The 19,674-nt window shown below is 36.6% G+C and overlaps 2 protein-coding genes across 7 annotated transcripts in view; one reads left to right on the top strand and one right to left on the bottom strand.

Moving 5' to 3' along the window:
• blnk (B cell linker) overlaps nt 1-1,041 on the top strand; it is a 75,058-nt gene extending 74,017 nt beyond the window's left edge. For 4 of the 6 annotated variants that reach the window (XM_041261201.1, XM_041261203.1, XM_041261202.1 and 1 more), the window contains one exon: nt 135-1,040. In XM_041261201.1, the coding sequence (XP_041117135.1) occupies nt 135-251 (117 nt within the window). In that variant the 3' untranslated portion in view covers nt 252-1,040. Of the gene's footprint in view, nt 1-134 lie in introns of all 6 variants that reach the window. The other 2 variants (XM_041261200.1, XM_041261199.1) reach the window with 1 other exon arrangement.
• Nucleotides 1,042-1,336: 295 nt separating this feature from the next.
• Nucleotides 1,337-19,106, bottom strand: LOC121321389 (zinc finger protein 518A-like). Its single transcript, XM_041260306.1, has 3 exons — nt 19,048-19,106; nt 13,236-13,296; nt 1,337-7,954 (listed from the first exon to the last, which is right to left on the bottom strand). Exons 2-3 carry the CDS (start codon nt 13,267-13,269, stop codon nt 3,540-3,542), a joined length of 4,449 nt encoding a protein of 1,482 aa, XP_041116240.1. The 5' UTR covers nt 13,270-13,296; nt 19,048-19,106; the 3' UTR covers nt 1,337-3,539.
• Nucleotides 19,107-19,674: the final 568 nt, after the last annotated feature.

Genomic DNA, 19,674 nt, shown 5'->3' with positions numbered 1-19,674 from the left:
AAAGTCATTCTGCCATTTAGATTACGGTTGGTTATTTGGCCACCCTCATTTTGCAATAAACACTGGACATCATGAATGACTTGACTAAATAATTCTAATGCTCAGGCTAATTCTTTATTTTTTCCTTCAATCAGCTTTTTGGAAGTGTGTCTGGTATAATTGAGAATCATCAGAAGACCCCACTGATACTAGTTGACAACCAGAGCAATACCAAGGACTCAACAAAACTGAAACACCCTGTTAAAGTTTAACAACAAAAACCTTTGTATGAAAACAAACTAACTTTGTTAGCCTATTTCACATCATCTACTGTACATTCTCATGCTAAAGAATTTCCAATATAGAATCTACTGTAAGTAACGGAGTTGGATGAAATCACATTGATGGGCAGGACATATCTATTACTAGGACTAGTTGTTAGCTCCATAGACCTTTTATTTAAATCAGGCATCAGGAGCATCAGACAGAACCATAAACTGAATGTTTATCAGCAACAAATAAATATACCGACTCAAGGATCTGTAGTTATATTTAATTTTATTTCAGATTGCAAGTAATATACAGATTGTACCTAGAATGTGTAAACATTGTTTTGTATTTTTGTAGTTAAAAATCGATTCATACAAAAGCAATTTACTACAAATTTGGAAATCATACTTTTATCAATGTATTTTTTGTTCCTCAGGAGGTTAAGAGTAAGACTATACTGTCTAATTCTGCAAATGCTTGAATTGCAAATGTCAAATGCTGGGTACAAAATATGACTAATGACAGCAATAGTTAAACATTTTTAAAACTCTGAAATGCTTGATTTGTGTATATTTATAATAAAGAACTTACGCAGAAAAAGTCACTTTCATAAATACTGTATACTGCACAGATCAGTCTAAAAATAGTTTCATAATAATTTGTAACATTTAAAAATGTCTGCTTTCAGTTATACTACTGTATTTTAAGGATTTTAACTATTTATTGAACTTTATGTACTTTTGCTGGAAAAAATATCTGACATTCATTTTTATGTATGTTTATGTATATTTTTTTTTTTTTTTTTTTTTTTTTTTTTAATATACAAGGTATTTAAATTAAAGTTTTTTAAGATCAAAAAATTTTATAACGACACATGACAAAATACTACTGTGTACGTCTTTTTTAATGCCAAAAAAGTTGTTTCCAGTATATCCGTTAGATGTCTGTCATAGAATTTCATTTTTTTCACGTTCATGTGTATAGGCCGTCTGAGTAGCAGTCAAGTCACACAAAAGGAGTCAAGATAGGTCATCGGTTCATTTCCGTTTCAACAAATAAAACCAAACAATAAGCCTCCAACTGTTTTTGGTTTGTTTTTTCTGTTGCAGTATTACTGTACAAAGTGGCATGTGATTTCATTATTGCCCTGTTCACTTTAAATAAATATGTTTTATATTATATTCTACCACAAGCTTGGATATATCTATCATGGGACACATTTTTGTTATTCCACTTAAAGGAATAACATGCTTACCAGGACTAGTTTCGAATGTGTCTTTGCTTACATTCCATTCCAGTGGTGTGCTGCTGAAACTGAATGCCTGAGGTTCTATCGAAGAACATTGTGAAGAGGCCATAAACAGGGTTTGACATTAATCCACGTCTGAGCATAGTCTGTTGAAAATAGAAAAATCTGCCAGGTAAACTAATCCCTGAATTAGTTGATTTAATATTAAAACATTACAAATTGTATTGCTATTTATTTATAAAATATAGCTGTAGTATAAACAGAATACTGAATGACTGTAGCATACAGTTTTCATTCGCATTAGCAAGCTGTCCTTACTGGGACAACCTCCTGCAGTGAATGCAAAACATATGAGACGAACGATCATTCAGAATCCTCTATTCAAGAGGAAGCTTGTTTTTAAATAATCGACAATAGTGGATATGTACTTTCCAATAGAACTTCATTATGGTGTCATACAGAAGAACTGGGTCACGTACAAGGGACAAAGCTTACGTAATTGTACATCAGAAAGTTTGTCTGATGGAATGATAAAATATGAGTCCCCACCTCTGTGATGCAAAGCATTTCTCCTTGAACTTCAGCACAAAATATCTGCTGTAGAAGCTCAACGAGCAACGATACCATACATACTGAGTGTTACACTATACATATTGCTCGAAAAATAATAATAAAACTTGTTGCACAACTAGGTTTCATGATGTTTCAATAAAGAGCCCAAGCTGGCTCAAACATCTTTCCTCTAAATTATAAACAATCAAAAACTAAATGCTCAATATTTTCTACCAGAATAGAAATGTCAAGTTTATGAACATCAATCCTTTAATTAGACCCATTCTTGAATAGACCCTTACATCTTCAAACATTATTAGAATCAAATATACAAAACTGACATATTTTAGAAGTATTTACATTTATTACGGTTCTCAGTGTACATAGTATAACCACAAACAGGTGTGTTTTACAGTACACTGTAGTGTAAATCTGTAAGGACACATCGCAGGCACTTATTCAGCTGGAATAAAAAAAATAGATATTTGCTAAGCTATTTTTCCTGTGTTAGGCAATACTTTAACCTACGGATAGGAAGAAAAAGAAAAAAAAAAAAAAACACACACACTTTGTGTGGTACACATTACCTAAATATCAATTCTAAAAGATTTAACTAAGGCATAAAAGAAATAAAGGTGTATTTGGTTATCCAGTGCTGTTGTATTCTCCAGAGAACAGTAAAGAAAACAAACCTTTACTTTCCACAGGGATTATTTTAAATTTATATATACACACAGAGTACGGTGTTATTTGAAACCACTAAAGAAAAAAAAAATTCAACAAGACAGACATACAGTTAACATAAAACTACACTTTTCAATATGTAAAATATAACCTCCAATAAATTGATCTGTAAGCTAGTGTTGAAATGTTTTTGAGAAGCACGTATCATACCTGCCTTTTGACATCTGAAGAGGGTATTTAAATCAGCAGTTTGTCTCCTGATAAACAGATTTGATTACTTGCCTTTTTATATAAAGACATGTTCTTTCACTTCCACAGCAGTGGACAACAATGGCCTTTTAAACATTATATGCATTATTGGAACGTTGCGGTTTCATGTCACCTGAGTTATCTCTCAAAGGTCCCCATCTTACACACACTAAAATCCTGACTATGCAGACCTTAAAGAATTTCTTCACATTTCATTTGACCAAATAATTTAAACACAGGAAAAACAAAGTAACTATAATCCAAATACCAACAACACAGAATTGGAAGACATCTACCTATCAATCTTCTAAGTTTGTCAGCAACCCCATAAATCTGATCTGACATGAGATTTAATTCACCAGCACTTGTCCATTTCACATTAAGGAAACTGAGCCAATGAAAAAAAAAAAGTGTGTTTTCACAATGGCTTTTCCAGTGCTACAGGAACCAAATTAAATTAAAAAAAAAAGGCAAACTATCACATAAAAACTGATTGCATGACTGGGTATTAATGAATAGGCCTGTCTTTGCAGACATCCTCATTGCTCTTGTTGGTTTAAAACAATTTGTTCCAGTCTCTGGTCGCATCCATGAGATGCCGCTGGCCGTGCCCTATCCAGTCCTCCTGGTTTGTAAAAAGTCTGCCACAAAACCAACAGCTAAAGGTAGATTTCACACAATTGTTGGAGGTAGAGTTCACTACTTTATATTTATTCCTACTAGTTTTTTTAAGTTTTAATTTCAGAATGTATCTCTCCTTCACAGGACTTACAGGCTTAACCTTCCGACCTCGAATTGACCTGAAGTCCTGTGATGTTGCCTGAGGATGAGAGTCGCATTCCAGTTCAGAAAGAGCAGCTATTGTTCTTTGCGATAATGCTACCTTTAATACATGTCCTTTAAACTTGTTAATTGTCCGCATTACATTAACTACTTCAGGGACATCTGCGTCTGGGTGATTAAGAACAACTACTGGCTGGTTTCTTCGTGGGCATTTTATGAGCTGTGAAGGACTAAAGGGAGCAAGCCTCAATGTCCTTTCAATGTCCTTTGGCACTGTTTTGCTAGTGTTGTGCATTATATCTTCATCTTTTTCATTTTCTTTCCATTTTGTGTTTAATGCTCTCTTTGCCTTTGGTGGGTCTTCGCAATCTTCCTTAGGTGTCAGTTTCCTTTGCCTCTTTCTGTTGGCTTTTGGGAAAATTTGTTTTGGTCGTGGACATTCTTTCTGGAACTTGCTGCTTTTACTAATCACAGCAGACTTGTTTATTTCAGTTCCACTGGCTTGAATATTGGCCAGGGATGAACCTCTAAACAATTGTCCAACTGTAGACATCGATGCTCTTGTAGAATCATTCAAAGACCCTGATGAAATACTACTCATGGAGAAGTTTGCAAAGGACTGATTTGATGACATCAGTATATACGGTGATTGTAAAGCACCACTTGCCAGAAATATTTGCTGCTGCACCTCTGTAACAGTTCGAAGAACAGCCCGAGACTCGTCTGCAGTGAAAGCCGAAACGTCTCGTTTCAATGGATCACCACTGCTACCAACTGGTTTCTGATCAGCAGGCCTTCTAACAATCTTTAATAAGAAATTCTGTGCATCATCTCCACCTTTTTTGACTGGTGAATCCTGATCAACTCTTCTTTCCATTTGACTGTTCAAAAGTATGCTTTGTTTAACTGGAGTTATTCGCTTGACTAAAAACGCTTGACGTCCGCCAGATAAAACAGTAGGATTTCCAATGGGATTAATTGTTACTGGTGTGGCGAGACTTGTCTGTTGAACTTGAGAACAATGGCCAACAGAGGAACTGTTGTGGCCTGAAATATACATACCCTCTGGTGGTGGTTTCTTGATGAAGAAACATGTTGGGAAGTTTGTAGACTTTTCTCCAGCAATTGATGGGAAGGAATTTGACAAGATTAAAGAGCCTTGAAGAGGCATTCCGTTCACAAGAATATGACCTGTGTTGGGACTAACAGAATTTCCAATTTGTAGTCCAGACTTAGACAGCACATTATTTCCATCAACATTAGCTGCCCTGCAACCTAACAGCAGAGAACTGCTATCACCCACAATCTTGGTGACTGCCCCAATTCTTCCATTACTTATAGTAAAGGACAAACCATTTTGTTTATCAGGTTGTTTGTTTCCAGTGTGCACAGAAGTTACATTTATCTGAGGAACTGAAACACTTGTAAGTACCTGCAATCCTGATTGGCTTCCCAGTTGCAGTGGTAATAAAAGTCCATTCTGCGGAGACTGAAGTAAAACATGTTTGTTTCCCTCTGTTAGGTTTGATGGCTGAAGGATCCTCATAGTTCCAGCAGACAGGTTCAGAGGTCCTTGACTGGATGTGCACATCCTCTCCTTTACCAATTGCTGATTTATTATTGCATCGGAATGCTTTTTGAGAATCTGACCTAGCACTTCAGCTATTGGTGTAGACTTATTTCCACAACAGCTTTCGCCTTCAGAAATGCCTTTAGCCAAATAATCAGATTTCTTCTTCTCAGTTTCAAGTTCTTGCTCTGGGTGATCGTTAACGTTGAGATCTGAATGGCTTGCATCACTTTTACTTTTAAAGGAGAACAGTGATGTCACTTTTGGCATTAAAGCTGAATCTACATCATCTGGAGTTTCACCCAAAGCATCAGCATGCTGTTCAGAATTCTCTGCTGCAGTCAGAATAGCTTTGTCTACTTCTTTTTCATTCTCCGATTTATTTTCGACAGACGACTGTTCTGCATTGGTAGACGCCTGTTCAACATCTTCAATGACAACCTCATTATTTACATCACAGACCTGTGGAACCAAGTCCCCAGCTATTGTGTTCCCAGAAGGTAATTTTTTCCTATCTTGAAAATCATCATCATCATCATCATGCAACTTCTGAAGCTCTGAACTCTCATCTTCACCTTCATCTTCATCTGGAGCTATTTCAGAAAACTCACTGGAAGCCCTACCTATATCTTTGGAGTAGTTGTGGAAACTGAAAACTTCTTGGCTTGGAAAATTCTGAAGGGATTTATTTTCATGCTCTTTCACAATGTTTTCCAAAGAACCTTCTGACAACTGTTTGTGTTTAGAAAGCACTCTTTCCTGTTCCTGCTCTGTTTCATTTGATAGCAGAGCAGCAGAGGATGGTTGGTCAATCTCCTGAGCAGAAATGTCACTTCCAGAACATGTATTATTCCCAGCTTGCACTGTTGCATCCATGTCTGTACATACTTCTGAGGAGAAACTCTGACTTGGGACTTGCACTTCATTTTCTGCATGATCTGAAACTACATTTACTGTAACATTTCCTGGGGTACTCCCTGATTCCAGAGTCTCTAAACACCCAGATAATGAACCAGACAGAGAAGTAATTTTAGATGCTGCAGACTCACAATTTTCAGCAGTTGGATTGCTGTTTCCTTGCACTTCATTTTGCACTCCAATTTGTTGTTCTGTTTCTTCAGAGGTTTTCTCTTGCAAATGGCTATTTGCATCACTTTCAGAGGAAGACTGCAATTTTGGGGTAGAAGAGTCTGCCTTAGATGCTGGTATTACCTTGAGCACAAGATGGCGTTTTCCATCTACCATCTTGAACCCCATAAATTTAGTGGTACAATTTGGTGGAATCGATATTTTATTTTTCACCATTAGCAGAGATGATTCATTGATGCCTGTTTTTATGAAACTTCCATTAGAATTGGAAACTCTTTCGAACTGTGAAGGACTAGGCAGGGGTTTAGGTACTGGGCGTGTGTGATGTTGATCATTCCTTTTTGTTACAAGCCTTTGTTGAACACTGTCTTTTTCATTAACCACAGTTCTCTCCAAAAAATGTTGCGTCTCTTGTAAAGTCTGTTCTGGGCTAGACAGTCTTCCACATTCATCTAGAATGCCTCTTCTTAGAGAATGCAGTGCTTTGGTCTCCCAGTTTGCTTCCCTTGATGTTCCAATTGCTTTCCTAGACAATAAAGGCATCAACCCTGTTGAAGTATTTGCCAATTTTTTGGTGCCATCTCCATTTTCCTTCCACTTGCACTTTTTTTCAATTTGATCACTATGCAAAGCTGTCATATGCTTTAAAATATAGTCTTTACGTACTGCCCCATAGTCACAAAACTGACAGTAAAATGGATATGAGCAAGTATGAACTAAAAGATGTCTCTGAAACTCGCCTTTTGAATAACTCACATGCGAGCATCTGTCACACTTGTACTGAATTTCATTATGCCTATGTATGTGCTGAACAAAGGTTCCCACATCTTTTGTAGAAAACTTGCACTTTTCACAACTGAAATGGCCATTTACACTGTGTTCAATATTGAAGTGTCGAGTAAGCTGCAGTAAAGGGTAATGAACACCATCATTACAAACATCACATCTGACCATAGTATCACGGTGTGTCAGCCGATGTTGCTGAAGTATTTGAAAGTCGTAAGTGGAATAGTTGCACATGTTGCAAGGATAGATAGGCGTATATCCTTCATGCTCTACTTGGTAATGTTTCAAGAAGTCATTTGGACTAAACCGAACATCACTCTTGCATAAAGAACACCTGAAACGTAGTATTTTGGGGTGAACCTTCGCCTCTTCTCTGGGTTTTTTAGGTTCTAAATGCTGTGCGTTGCAGGTTTCTGTGACTTGGCTTTCCTTTCCAGATGTATTCCTTAAAGATTTTCTTGCTGTCTGCTCTCTGCCTCTTGGTTTGTCAGATGCTTCGCTCGTTTCTTGACAAAGACTTTGATCCATTGTACTTATTCTTGGTAGTACAACTTTAAGATATTTCCGCGCAGGTTGACAGTGCTGCTGCTGTTTCGCTGCAGCTCCTGGCGGCTGCGAGTGTGAAGCGGCACTTCTCTCTTCAGCTTTCTCTCCATTTTCAGAGTTTTGTGTTGCAGCAGTGTTTGTTTCATTATTTCCTGGGTCTGTCTTGTTGTCAGCTTCCATGTTTAGTTTCCAGGTATCTACAAACAGAATGCAACAATAATATCAATAACAATACCTGCACCCATTCCTGTATTTTCTAACTACTATCAGAAACACCTTTTACATTTTATTTTTACAATGAAAAAGGCATAAATCACTGTCATTCTGTGTACTATATTTTAACCGGTTTACTGCATGTTAGCAACTGTGTCAAACTGATGTTAAAACATTTACATCAGCCTATTAGTTTTGCACCCCCATACATTTTGTACTTTTATGATTATAATTTTTTTTTAATGATTACAGAATCAAAATATGCAGTATACAACAATGTTTAATATTACAACAGAAAAAACAATAAAAACTGCAATCAAATTAGCAAAACATTTTTTTTTTAAAGTAATAAATATGTTAATATGACTATAAGGTTGGGTCCCAGTTTTCAAAACTAAATGTTAGTTTTCCACATGAAGAATGGTATACAAAGATCTATAACGCTTTTTGGGGTCTATTTTATGGCAAATGGAAACAATGCTACCCTTAAATCAAGCTTAGTCCTCCTCAGCCCCATAACTCATTCAGCCTGGCAATGTTAACGTTACTGCCGCTACAATTTCAATGGGTTTTCCCGGTTAAAAATTCGCATCACAGAACACATCCTAGTTACCTTATCGTATCTAAAGAAACATCCAAACCACATAAAAACCATTAAGTGGATAAAGTAACTAACTTATTTTTTTGAGGTAAAGGTTAAGAATAATTAAAAAATTAATGAAACTTTTAGAAATAGAAAAAACACACACCGGTGGTGGAAGTTGCTGATGTTAAGACACAATTTTAAAAGACACCCTGTTTTTTTGTTTTTTTTTAAACAACCATGTAGTTTTCTTTCAATTTGAAACCAAAGGGAACGGAAAACAGCTGCTAAAAACAATAGAAACCCAGGGAACACCTGTTATGCACATTCATAAACCTGTTCCCACTTCTCTGAACCTGTGCCGGTGTCACGGGAAATAAGTTAGCCATGAAATCAGTTAGCGCTTGCCTTTTTGAGCCTTTCTACGCATGCGTGAATCTTAGAGCTTAAAAGGCAAGGTTCTCTGTGTTCATCGAAAATTACAGGACACCATTTGTATTTTCTTTGAGAAACGGAAACAAATAATAATTTGTGTTTAAATATGTTGTCATCAGTATGCATATTTACGTTTCATTTGTATTATAAATACATACAATACAATTATACTTTGTCGGTATAATTTATGTCTATGCATAGTTAAAATCACTACTTACAAAATGTGTATTTCCTTTTTAAAAAATGTCATTCGTGGACATGTCATATACTGTGGGGTAAGCAAAAACGTGTTTAAGTGTTTATGTAGGCTCACTAACAGTTATAATATTCTCATGGTAAATTGCTAGTTGACTTTTAACCTTTTCAATAAATTGAGTGGGAAAGTGGGTACAAACACTTTTCTTCATGTAAAGAATAATGTTTTTGATGCTGTAATCAAGTGTACGTGGGATATCGAAAGCTGTTAATATAGAAAACGTACACGTTTTTAGTGGAAGATGGTCTTTTAAGGTGTATATATAATTTGAGAAATGCACAAAACGATTGGCTTCCTATACATACTGTCCTAAAGTGCAGTTACATTATTTACATGAACATCTGTAATCCTAGTTGACGTGGTGGATGTACTCGCACAGCACCAAATACTGTACTAAATTCAGATAGCTCTCCAATTTAATGTAGTACCCTGTGCAAATCTCTGATCCTCACTTCTGCAATAAAGGTCCCCACTCAGTGGTATTTCTGGAAAGCTAAAACATCATATCACAGGTTATATTTTTTATTTATAGATTATTATGTGAAACTCTGTGTGAGAACTTGCTCTTAACGTTATCTGATTTGTTTTAATGATGTTTTACACCAGATCTCATTAATCAAATATAAAGATATCATGAATATAATGTAGACATCATACAGCATTCATTGCACACCAAATAAAACGCCACCTAAGCCCCCTCCGTCCAAACCAGCGGAAAGAGCAGTTTGGCAGATGCAGGTCCAGGCCGAAGCAATTTTTTCTTTGGTAACTTCCATGAAGTTCATGTGTGTGTGTGTATATATGCACACACACACACACACGTTTTTGGTCAAACATTTTAATAGTAAGCAACAAAAATGTCTGTTCTCAATAATTTAAACATGGAATCATCCTGACTGTGTTACAATACGCTATTAGTGAAACCGCCGTGGTTATACTCATACCTAAAACCACCGCTGGCAGTCATAATAACGGTTACATCTTAAACAACATCAATATTAAAATGAAAGACAACTATCCAATACAAAGCCGATACAAATTAAAAATATGTAAATGTACAAATAAACAAAGTTGGTTTATTTTCTAACTTACCACATTTAAAGCACTACTTCAACTAATGAAAATAAACATAATAAAAGAAACATTTAAAAGAAACATACAAAACTGTAAAAACAAAAGTAGTTTTTCATTTAAAATGAAAGTAACATGTTAGCTCTTGTGTGTGTCATTCGGTGCAGCAGAGAATCCAGGTTACCATAGACAGTTACAAACATTAAAAATAAAAACCATCATGAAAGAATATATAATTATACTGGGCCAGGCATCAGGGCCAGTAAAACCACTAGCTCAGTGACTCAATGGGCCAGTAGTTAAAAATCTAAACGTAGAGCCCTGATTATATATGTATGTGTGTGTATATATATATATAGACATTTTATATATAGACATATATACATACATACATATATATATACAGCTCTGGAAAAAATTAAGAGACCACTGCAAAATTATCAGTTTCTCTGGTTTTACTATTTACAGGTATGTGTTTGGGTAAAATGAAAATGTTGTCATTTAGAGCATTTATTTGCAGAAAATGACAACTGGTCAAAATAACAAAGATGCAGGCCTTGAATAACGCAAAGAAAATAAGTTCATATTCATTTTTAAACACAATACTAATGTTTTAACTTAGGAAGAGTTCAGAAATCAATATTTGGTGGAATAACCCTGATTTTCAAGCACAGCTTTCATGCGTCTTGGCATGCTCTCCACCAGTCTTTCACATTGATGTTGGGTGACTTTATGCCACGCCTGGCGCAAAAATTCAAGCAGCTCGGCTTTGTTTGATGGCTTGTGACCATCCATCTTCCTCTTGATCACATTCCAGAGGTTTTCAATGGGGTTCAGGTCTGGAGATTGGGCTGGCCATGACAGGGTCTTGATCTGGTGGTCCTCCATCCACACCTTGATTGACCTGGCTGTGTGGCATGGAACATTGTCCTGCTGGAAAAAACCAATCCTCAGAGTTGGGGAACATTGTCAGAGCAGAAGGAAGCAAGTTTTCTTCTAGGACAGACAACCTTGTACTTGGCTTGATTCATGCGTCCTTCACAAAGACAAATCTGCCCGATTCCAGCCTTGCTGAAGCACCCCCAGATGAGTCCAATTTTCAGCTTTGCCCAACACCTGCTTGTCTAATGGTTAGACGGAGACCTGGAGAGGCCTACAAGCCACAGTGTCTCGCACCCACTGTGAAATGTGGTGGAGGATCGGTGATGATCTGGGGGTGCTGCAGAAAGGCTGGAATCGGGCAGCTTTGGCATGAATCAAGCCAAGTACAAGGTTGTCCTGGAAGAAAACTTGCTTCCTTCTGCTCTGACAATGTTCCCCAACTCTGAGGATTGTTTTTTCCAGCAGGACAATGCTCCATGCCACACAGCCAGGTCAATCAAGGTGTGGATGGAGGACCACCAGATCAAGACCCTGTCATGGCCAGTCCAATCTCCAGACCTGAACCCCACTGAAAACCTCTGTCCTTTATTAAGGGGAATTCTGGGGGGTGAAGAGGAAATATTTTGGGCTCTGGAACCAATCAAAGATTATAACAAGGGAACCAATGGGGATTTCATTTCTGTTATACGAGATTTCGCCTAACAAGCAGTTTTCAAAGAACAAATTACACTTGTATAACGAGGGATTACTGTGTGTGTGTGTGTGTGTGTGTGTGTGTGTGTGTGTGTGTGTGTGTGTGTGTGTGTGTATAAGAATGTTGTAGATAAAAACATGCATTAAAGTCAGTCAAAATTACGGCTTTGTTGCTAGGTGGACGGGCTTATAACTGCCTTACTTTCATGATCCTGACTTTCAAACGCTGTCGGGGTATTTATTTAGGAAAAGTCATAAACTGGCAACCACATAACTTTCAGACATGCAGAGTAATTTAAATTTGAAAACCTCAACCGGTCAAAATGACTATTGTGGCTAGTGTTAAGGTGGTATACGTGAATAAAATATTGTAACAACCCCTAGTCTTGAGGCTCAAAGCAGAAGACGAAGAAAGGATTCTGGCACTAACAAAACTACTTTTTTAATTAAACAGGGTCTGTGTTTAGGTCAGGACCACACCAGAAAAAGCTCCTGTCTCTATCGTAAAAACACACTGACTGTCTCTCGCTCTATTCCACACACACAGACTCCGGCTCTATCAGTCCCCTCACACACAGAGAACAGAGCGGATCACTACTCTCATGGAGAGCAAGGGCATCTAGATGACATGGTCTGCACCCAACAGCGGCACACACCCACACTACCAAAACTAGTGGTATGGTCCCAACCTGGAACAACACAGATAACGTGAATGTGCAGAACCAGATGAAACAAAAGTCTGCAAATCTAAACTGGCCATATCGCTCTAATATATTGAACTGAGATTCATGAAGAGATATTATTTAAAAAATTTTGAGTATTCAAGTAATAAATTAGTGCTCGAGTAATTATAATTATTTCATTTCGAGTGCTCTATCCCACCCCTAGTGTAAAGTAATCAAAAAAAAAAAAAAAGTTAAAAATGTCATTGTCTCTTTCCCCAAATAAATCAATTTATGCTGTTTGCATTTGTTTGTGTACTTTATCTGTTTAACCTGTAAGAATTTCTAAGGCCAGATTGTAGGCGACTTAAATGAAAAATGCCCTTTAACCCAATAGCCTGTTCAGTAACACAAAGTTGTTTGGTTGTAGTTGTGAAATCAGCTGCTTTATTTCTCCTTTCAAATAGGAGTTGATTAAAGACTGGAGTAAACGCTTTGAAAATAGAGCCCAACATCTCTTATACAATGACAGACACCCTTCAAACAACCTATTAACTAGTTTTTAAGATTAGAAGATTCTCCATAATATGTTCTATTTCAATCAAGTCACAAAAAAAAAAAAAAAGTTTTAAGTTTTAGATAAAAATTTGTTTCCATAATTATAAAAGATAAACTTTACTTACTTTTATGTTTTCCTTTTTTGGACACTGGAAACATCCAGTTTCCTCTCAGCTACTCCCCAGTCTATAAACAGAACACAACATAAATATTTGTCTTTAATCTTTCCTTTGTTTTGCTTATAATCTGTCATACTATGAACAGCAAAACTTAGAAAAAAAACATAACTACTGTACATTGAAATATGAATACGGTCAAATGGTAAAACACTGCTTTTAATGTATCAGAGACAACAAATTTTGGAAGCCTATTTCTTTTCATCTATAAAACTGGATTTTTCATGTTTACTCTTAATAAGTTAATTACACCCTACTAATCTGTAATACACTTGTATTAAATGGTTTTGACAGATTGATTCCAATGCAACTCCCTGTCATGCAAAGGAATACAAACGCTGAATCAAAATGTTAACCTTAATTACATTGTTAAAATATCAGCCCTTAGGGCCCAAAAAACACAGCAAGTCAGTGGAAGCCTAAATTAACCCGATGAGCATGTCCTGATTTTTATGTTATATCCATATCAGGTTTCTCACCAGGAATTTTTCACAGCGTGGTGGTGGGAGGATCGGGGGCGGGGAAAGAAACGGAGATCCTCGTAACCCCCTGCAGGCGAGGCAGGACAAGTCATGCACATGCTTTGTTGTCAGCATAATATTCTATATCTATGGTTGGCAGTAGGTAGATGCAGAGTCTGCATCATAGGATGACGTACTCCCTAGCAACGCATGGATGCCATTCCACGGAGGGGAAACTAGATTTTTGCAATGGTGTTATCGTTTCTGTCCAACTGAGAAACCTGTTTTTACCTTTCAAAACATTAAAATAGCCTACAACTATGTGGATATAATCAGTGCTGTTTTTATTCTTCTCTCAAAAATACAACGGCTTTCTTTTTGCCACTCTCCGATAAAAGCCAGTTTTGTGAAGCACCCGGGCTATTGTTGCAGCATGCACAGTGTCTCCCAGCTCAGCCGTGGAAGACTGCAACTCCTTTAAAGTTGCCACAGGCCTCTTGGTGGCCTCCCCGACTAGTGCCCTTCTCGCCCGGATACTCAGTTTTTGAGGACAGCCTGTTCTAGACAGATTCACAGTTGTGCCATATTCTCTCCATTTCTTAATAATGGACTTTACTGTGCTCTGGGGGACATTCAATGCCTTGGAAATGTTCTTATATCCTACCCCTGATTGGTGCTTTTGAAGGACCTTATTCCGGATTTGTTTTGAACGTTCCTCCGTCTTCATGATGTAGCTTTTGTTAGGAAATGTACTAACCAACTGTGGGACCTCCCAGAGACAGGTGAATTTAACCTGAAATCATGTGAAACACCTTAATTGAACACAGGTGGACTCCATTCAACTACTTATCTGACTTCTAAAGCCAACTGGTTGCACCAGAGCTTATTTAGGTGTGTCATAGCAAAAGGGGTGAATACTTATGCAATCAATTATTTTCTGTTTTATATGTGTAATTACTTTAGAACAATTTGTAGATTTTATTTTTCACTTCGACATTAAGGACTTTTTTTGTGCTGATCAGTGGCAAAAACTCCTAATTAAATCCATTTTGATTCCATGTTGTAACACAATAAAAAGTGGAAAAGTCCAAGGGGGGGGGTGTGAATACAACAAAAGTTTTTTTCCCCCACTTATGGCATGTAAAACTGGACATGCAGCCTACTGTGTCCCACATTTTATATTTTAAAACCTACATACTGAAAATCTATCTATGGGAAACTAGTCATACAAAATGATTATTACAAAATTGTGGAACTTTGAATTTTTTTCTAAAGACCTTGAAATAAAAGATTAAATATCTCAAAACTGTTTGGAATACACATTACTGTTCTTCGTCTGAACGAATGAGTTGTTTAACCCAGCTTGTTATGCTACGTTCCCACTACCCGCTCGCCACAAGCAAAACGTTTTCCCTCGTGGCTCAACTATTTTTCCCCAAAGTTCGGCACCACCAGCACATTCAACGTGTGCTGGTACCGACTGTTCAGTTTGATTTCATTTTGCCCAATGAAAGCTCTTTAGCTTGATCACGTAACATATGCATGCCACAAACGTTGTTTGGCCAGAGGACAGAGGCTTTCATAGAAACAATCAGCGGACGACATTGCTTGTAAAAAACAAAAAACCCACATGGCATCCAAACTGAAAAAAAATGTTATAAAACAGATTGTACAGACCTACCAGAATCATGTTCCAAAAGACGCAGCCCAAGGAATACCAATCACCCATGTACACACAACTAAAATATGACAGTGGCACTAGTCACAGGGAGGTGAAAAAGTCATGGTTTCAAACATACCCTCTGGTCCCAAAAGAACCTTTTCACTGACGGCAAGGCAGAAACACGCAGAGTCAAGATCACGGCCTAAGTCGTCTTCCCGCATCCCCTGTCCCCCCTGTTGTTTGCTATCTCTTTAAAATGTGTTTTACTATATTTTGGAAATAGTAACAAAGCGGATTCAAGGGAGGAATAACTTAAGAAAATAATAAAACATTTATTATTTTAAAAAGAAGGATTCGTATCTATGGTTTGCGTTTTAATGTTAGAATCGGTGCATATTTTACTGTCAGTAGACATAGGTGAAACAACAAGGTAAAAAAAAGTTTTTTCTAAACACAATAGTGACTGTAAAATCCTACTAACATTATTAATCGCATTAGTACAGTTGTGTAACTACAGCTGTGTTGGTCAGGGAGTGTGGCAAAGTGGTGAATACGTACAGGTGAGTGCAGTGCAGAGCTGATTAATCACACAGAGGAATGATTTACAGGTGTAAGGGTGTTTATTAATGATTATAATGTCCAGAACCTTATGGCAAAACCTGCAAACAATAATAATGATGGAAATGGTACAGCGGCGTGTATCATTCCTGTTTGTAATCCTACGGGTTTGACCCGCAACCAAAAAAAAGTCCTGTCTTTCCTCACCCACACAAAACACAAACACAGACACAGTTCCTACAATGTGTGAATTAAGTGCCCGTGGTGCAAAGACAGTTCCAAAGTGAAAAGTGAGTGTTGATGTCCAGGTTAATGCTGGCCTGCGGCTAAAGCTCCGGATCGTGCGAGTACTCTTTGGAAGACAAACAACACAAACAAACAGTGTTATGAGACAGACAAATACACAGAACACTCACAGTTTCTATTTCACAATTGTACGGGCTCCTTCTAGGTTTGTTTACTAACAGGTACTATTATGCAGTATATGAATATCTCTGCAAATATCTCTGCAAACCTATTCAGAATATATGAAATCTGTAATGTTTTTTCACGTGGGACTAAGTTTGGCATTTATTAAATGGGAATCAGAGTTATAGAGCAAATTAAATATAATATTTGTGAATTGTAAATGGTGGGTCTGGCATTATATGACAAAATATCTATGCGTTTTCAAATAAAATACATCTTTTTGCCTTGCTGAAACAGTATGTTTATAACTTGTTTACAGTATTATTAAGTGGCTAAAGTTTTTCTAGTGTGGCTAAAAAAATGTTAAGTTACTTTATCCACAGCCACAACTAGATGAAAGTCTTAGAGGGAACGTAATTATGGTATAATTATAAAGATTTGCAACTGTGTTGCTTGTTACAGAGCTGTGTATCTGGGGCGCACCCTAGATCTAGTGTCATCTGTCAACAGGGGGGAATGTGCTAATAAAGCTCAGTGAAGTTCAATCTCGTCTCCGTGTCGCATACATTACATGCACCAAACTAAAGAACATGCTGTCACAACCAACCCATTGAAGAGTACTGAGAGCTGAAACAAGTATTTTAAGCAAACTAATTTCTCACAAAGGAATAATCAACAATGTTTCACAGGATTATTATTTTTTGGCCATTACGCAAACTGAAAACACATTGTAGCGGGCTGAATACAGCATCATTTTTCCAGGTAACAACGTAACGGCCCATTCAAGCTCAACAGCGCTGGTGAGAACCCTGCCTATAATAATACACAATTCTTCAAAGCCTTTTTAACTGAAATAACTTGTGGTCTGTTTTACCAGTAAGATATGAACAGCAAAAGTAATTCAGTAATTGTAAGTGTGGAAGGATCCCATTGCACTGCAGTTTGCCAATCCTGGGTTCGGCCCTAATTTTAAAATCACAACACTGTAAAACCAATGGGACCCAAGTGCCTTCTCGAATGACTGAAAACTGTGGGTATGATTGTATTGCTGTTGGTTTTTGTCGCTTTATATATATTTTTGTTGTGATCAAAATTTTTTTTATTGGAAACTTATAAAAACAAAAAAACAACAACAACAATACAACTGTACAGAACAAAAGAATATTCCCCCATGTTTTCCATCCCCCCCCCACTCCACTCCTACACATAGGACCCCGAAGACCCAGATCAGGACAGTGGTAGCTGGGAACAGGTTCATCAACAATTTAATGCATTCATATTACATGCTTACTATAATATTTAAATAGTACTGTTTCTTGCTTGACAATTTTATGCAGAACTATTTTAACGTTTTTATTTTCCAAGCATACTTTCTGTTTTCACTTTTATGGATGCCACTACAGTTTGTGTTGAACGCCATCTGTTGAGTATTAATCAACCACTGACCCTTTGTCTCCGGAGGTTTGTGTATATCTCAGGTGTTAGTTTTCAGGCCCAGCCGGTTATACACCGACTGGCTCAGACTGCTTAACAGAAGTCATACAGGGTGTAGTCAAAAAAAGCAAACTTCATTATAAGCATTACAACTATCTACGACAACCGTGTATCAACAGACAGATACTGTACCAATCAGTATTTCAGAACCTTTCCAACAATCATATTCAAATAGATACAAAAACATAATTCACTGATGACTGTTTACTAATTAATGTAAAACGGTGTGTACTAAAAAAAAAATACCCAATAGTTTAATATTTTGTAAAACCATACCTTCTGCTTCTACCTGTAGCAACAGGTAGTTATGCAGAACATTACTAAACGTATTTAGCCTGTAGCCCAGCATCTATTTTTTATTCCAAAATCTTTTTATTATCTTTGTTTTTTACAGAAATACCTGCTAAATAAATATGATATTTTCATCACTGGTTCCTAATGTATCTGTATTTATATAAAACTATTTGCAGCTTTAGTCTTGTGAATCTATAGGTTTCAAAAGATAGAGCACACAGTTTGTTAAACTGTGGCACTTAACATTTTTGAATCACTTAATTCCCAGAAGCAATCAATGCATGTGTATGTCGATATTACTATGTAATACACTATTCACTTGAATTTCACCCAGCTGTATATGAAAGATACAATTTCTCAAATGCAAAACGTTATTTGTTTCAATTATCAATATATAAACACAAAAACTACGTGTCATAGAAAATAACGTTTAGGTTTCTTAAATAAAACACTGAAACACACACTTTTATTACATTTTACAAACGGGCCTCCTCAAAAAATCTACTATTTTCCAACTCGCAAACAGGGCGGACGTATACATCGTTTCATGTCGTAAACTGCGAGTTCGTCAACTGTTGCTTTGAAAAATGAACTAAAGCATACACGGCATCTGAAAGTAATTTCCAGTGTACTATTGTTTCTTTAACCAAAAGAAACAGAAAGCTTTAAAAACTTCCCTACTTTAGACTTAAACTGGTACTATTTGTTTGCATTACTACACGTCCCCACCCATGCGCACAATAAAGTAAATAATAACGTATTTAAAATACACAAATCATCAATTCTGTTTTGTGAAAAATATAAAACTTGAACAAACGTATCTCATAGTCTCTTCTAGCTTACAAAACACGTTTTTAAAAGCAAAGACTTTTCTTGCAATTACCTTTCCTTCCTTGCTAGCTTTGCAGGTCACTTACAGCGGCCATGACAGTTTCATCCGGGAATCTCTCAAATTGAGTGCACTGTTGTGTGATTGTTTGGGAGACTCAAGCGGAGGAATATGGATTACCTGAAAGCGCCTTGCTTGTTATGTCTTTGGTTGTGACTCTAAAGCTTAAAACGGTAATGCTAGGTTTGATCGTTTGTTTTAGAATGGTATAAGCTTCGCTATGACTATCTGTTAGTATTAGCCCATAAACAACTGTTATATCAAGGCCTTGATGTGTCATTTAGAATTACCTGTGTGAAGTGGATATCGTCATATTCTAGAAGTTTTGGTTGCTGCTGGCACAGTGGGGGCAAATTCCTTTTTAATCTATGTCGTTTATTGGTAGCTTTTCAGGATTTTTTCAGATAATTTCTTAATTATTTGAAGAACAAATCCTTTATCACTTTATTATGTATTTTCTAATTTGGTTTTAATAGAAAAAAAGAGGTATGAACCGAGATATGCGATGTGAGTGGTTTTTTTTTTTTTTTTTTTTTTTTTTTTTTTTATATATATATATATATATATATATATATATATATATATATATATATATAACATATTAAAGAGTCTATTACCCTT

Source organism: Polyodon spathula, chromosome 10 (assembly GCF_017654505.1).
Source record: "Polyodon spathula isolate WHYD16114869_AA chromosome 10, ASM1765450v1, whole genome shotgun sequence".
Taxonomy (NCBI): Eukaryota; Metazoa; Chordata; class Actinopteri; order Acipenseriformes; family Polyodontidae; genus Polyodon; species Polyodon spathula.
Note: the sequence above shows the minus strand (reverse complement) of the source record. Positions and strands in the feature narration are given on the sequence as shown.

What these genes read in the sequence shown, in the direction of transcription:
- LOC121321389 (XM_041260306.1), bottom strand. Translation starts at nt 13,269, where the DNA reads ATGTTTCCAGTGTCCAAAAAAGGAAAACATAAAA. An exon ending in CAAAAAAGGAAAACATAAAA is followed by an intron (nt 7,955 to 13,235) that starts GTAAGTAAAGTT and finishes TTCTGTTTGTAG; the next exon opens with ATACCTGGAAACTAAACATG.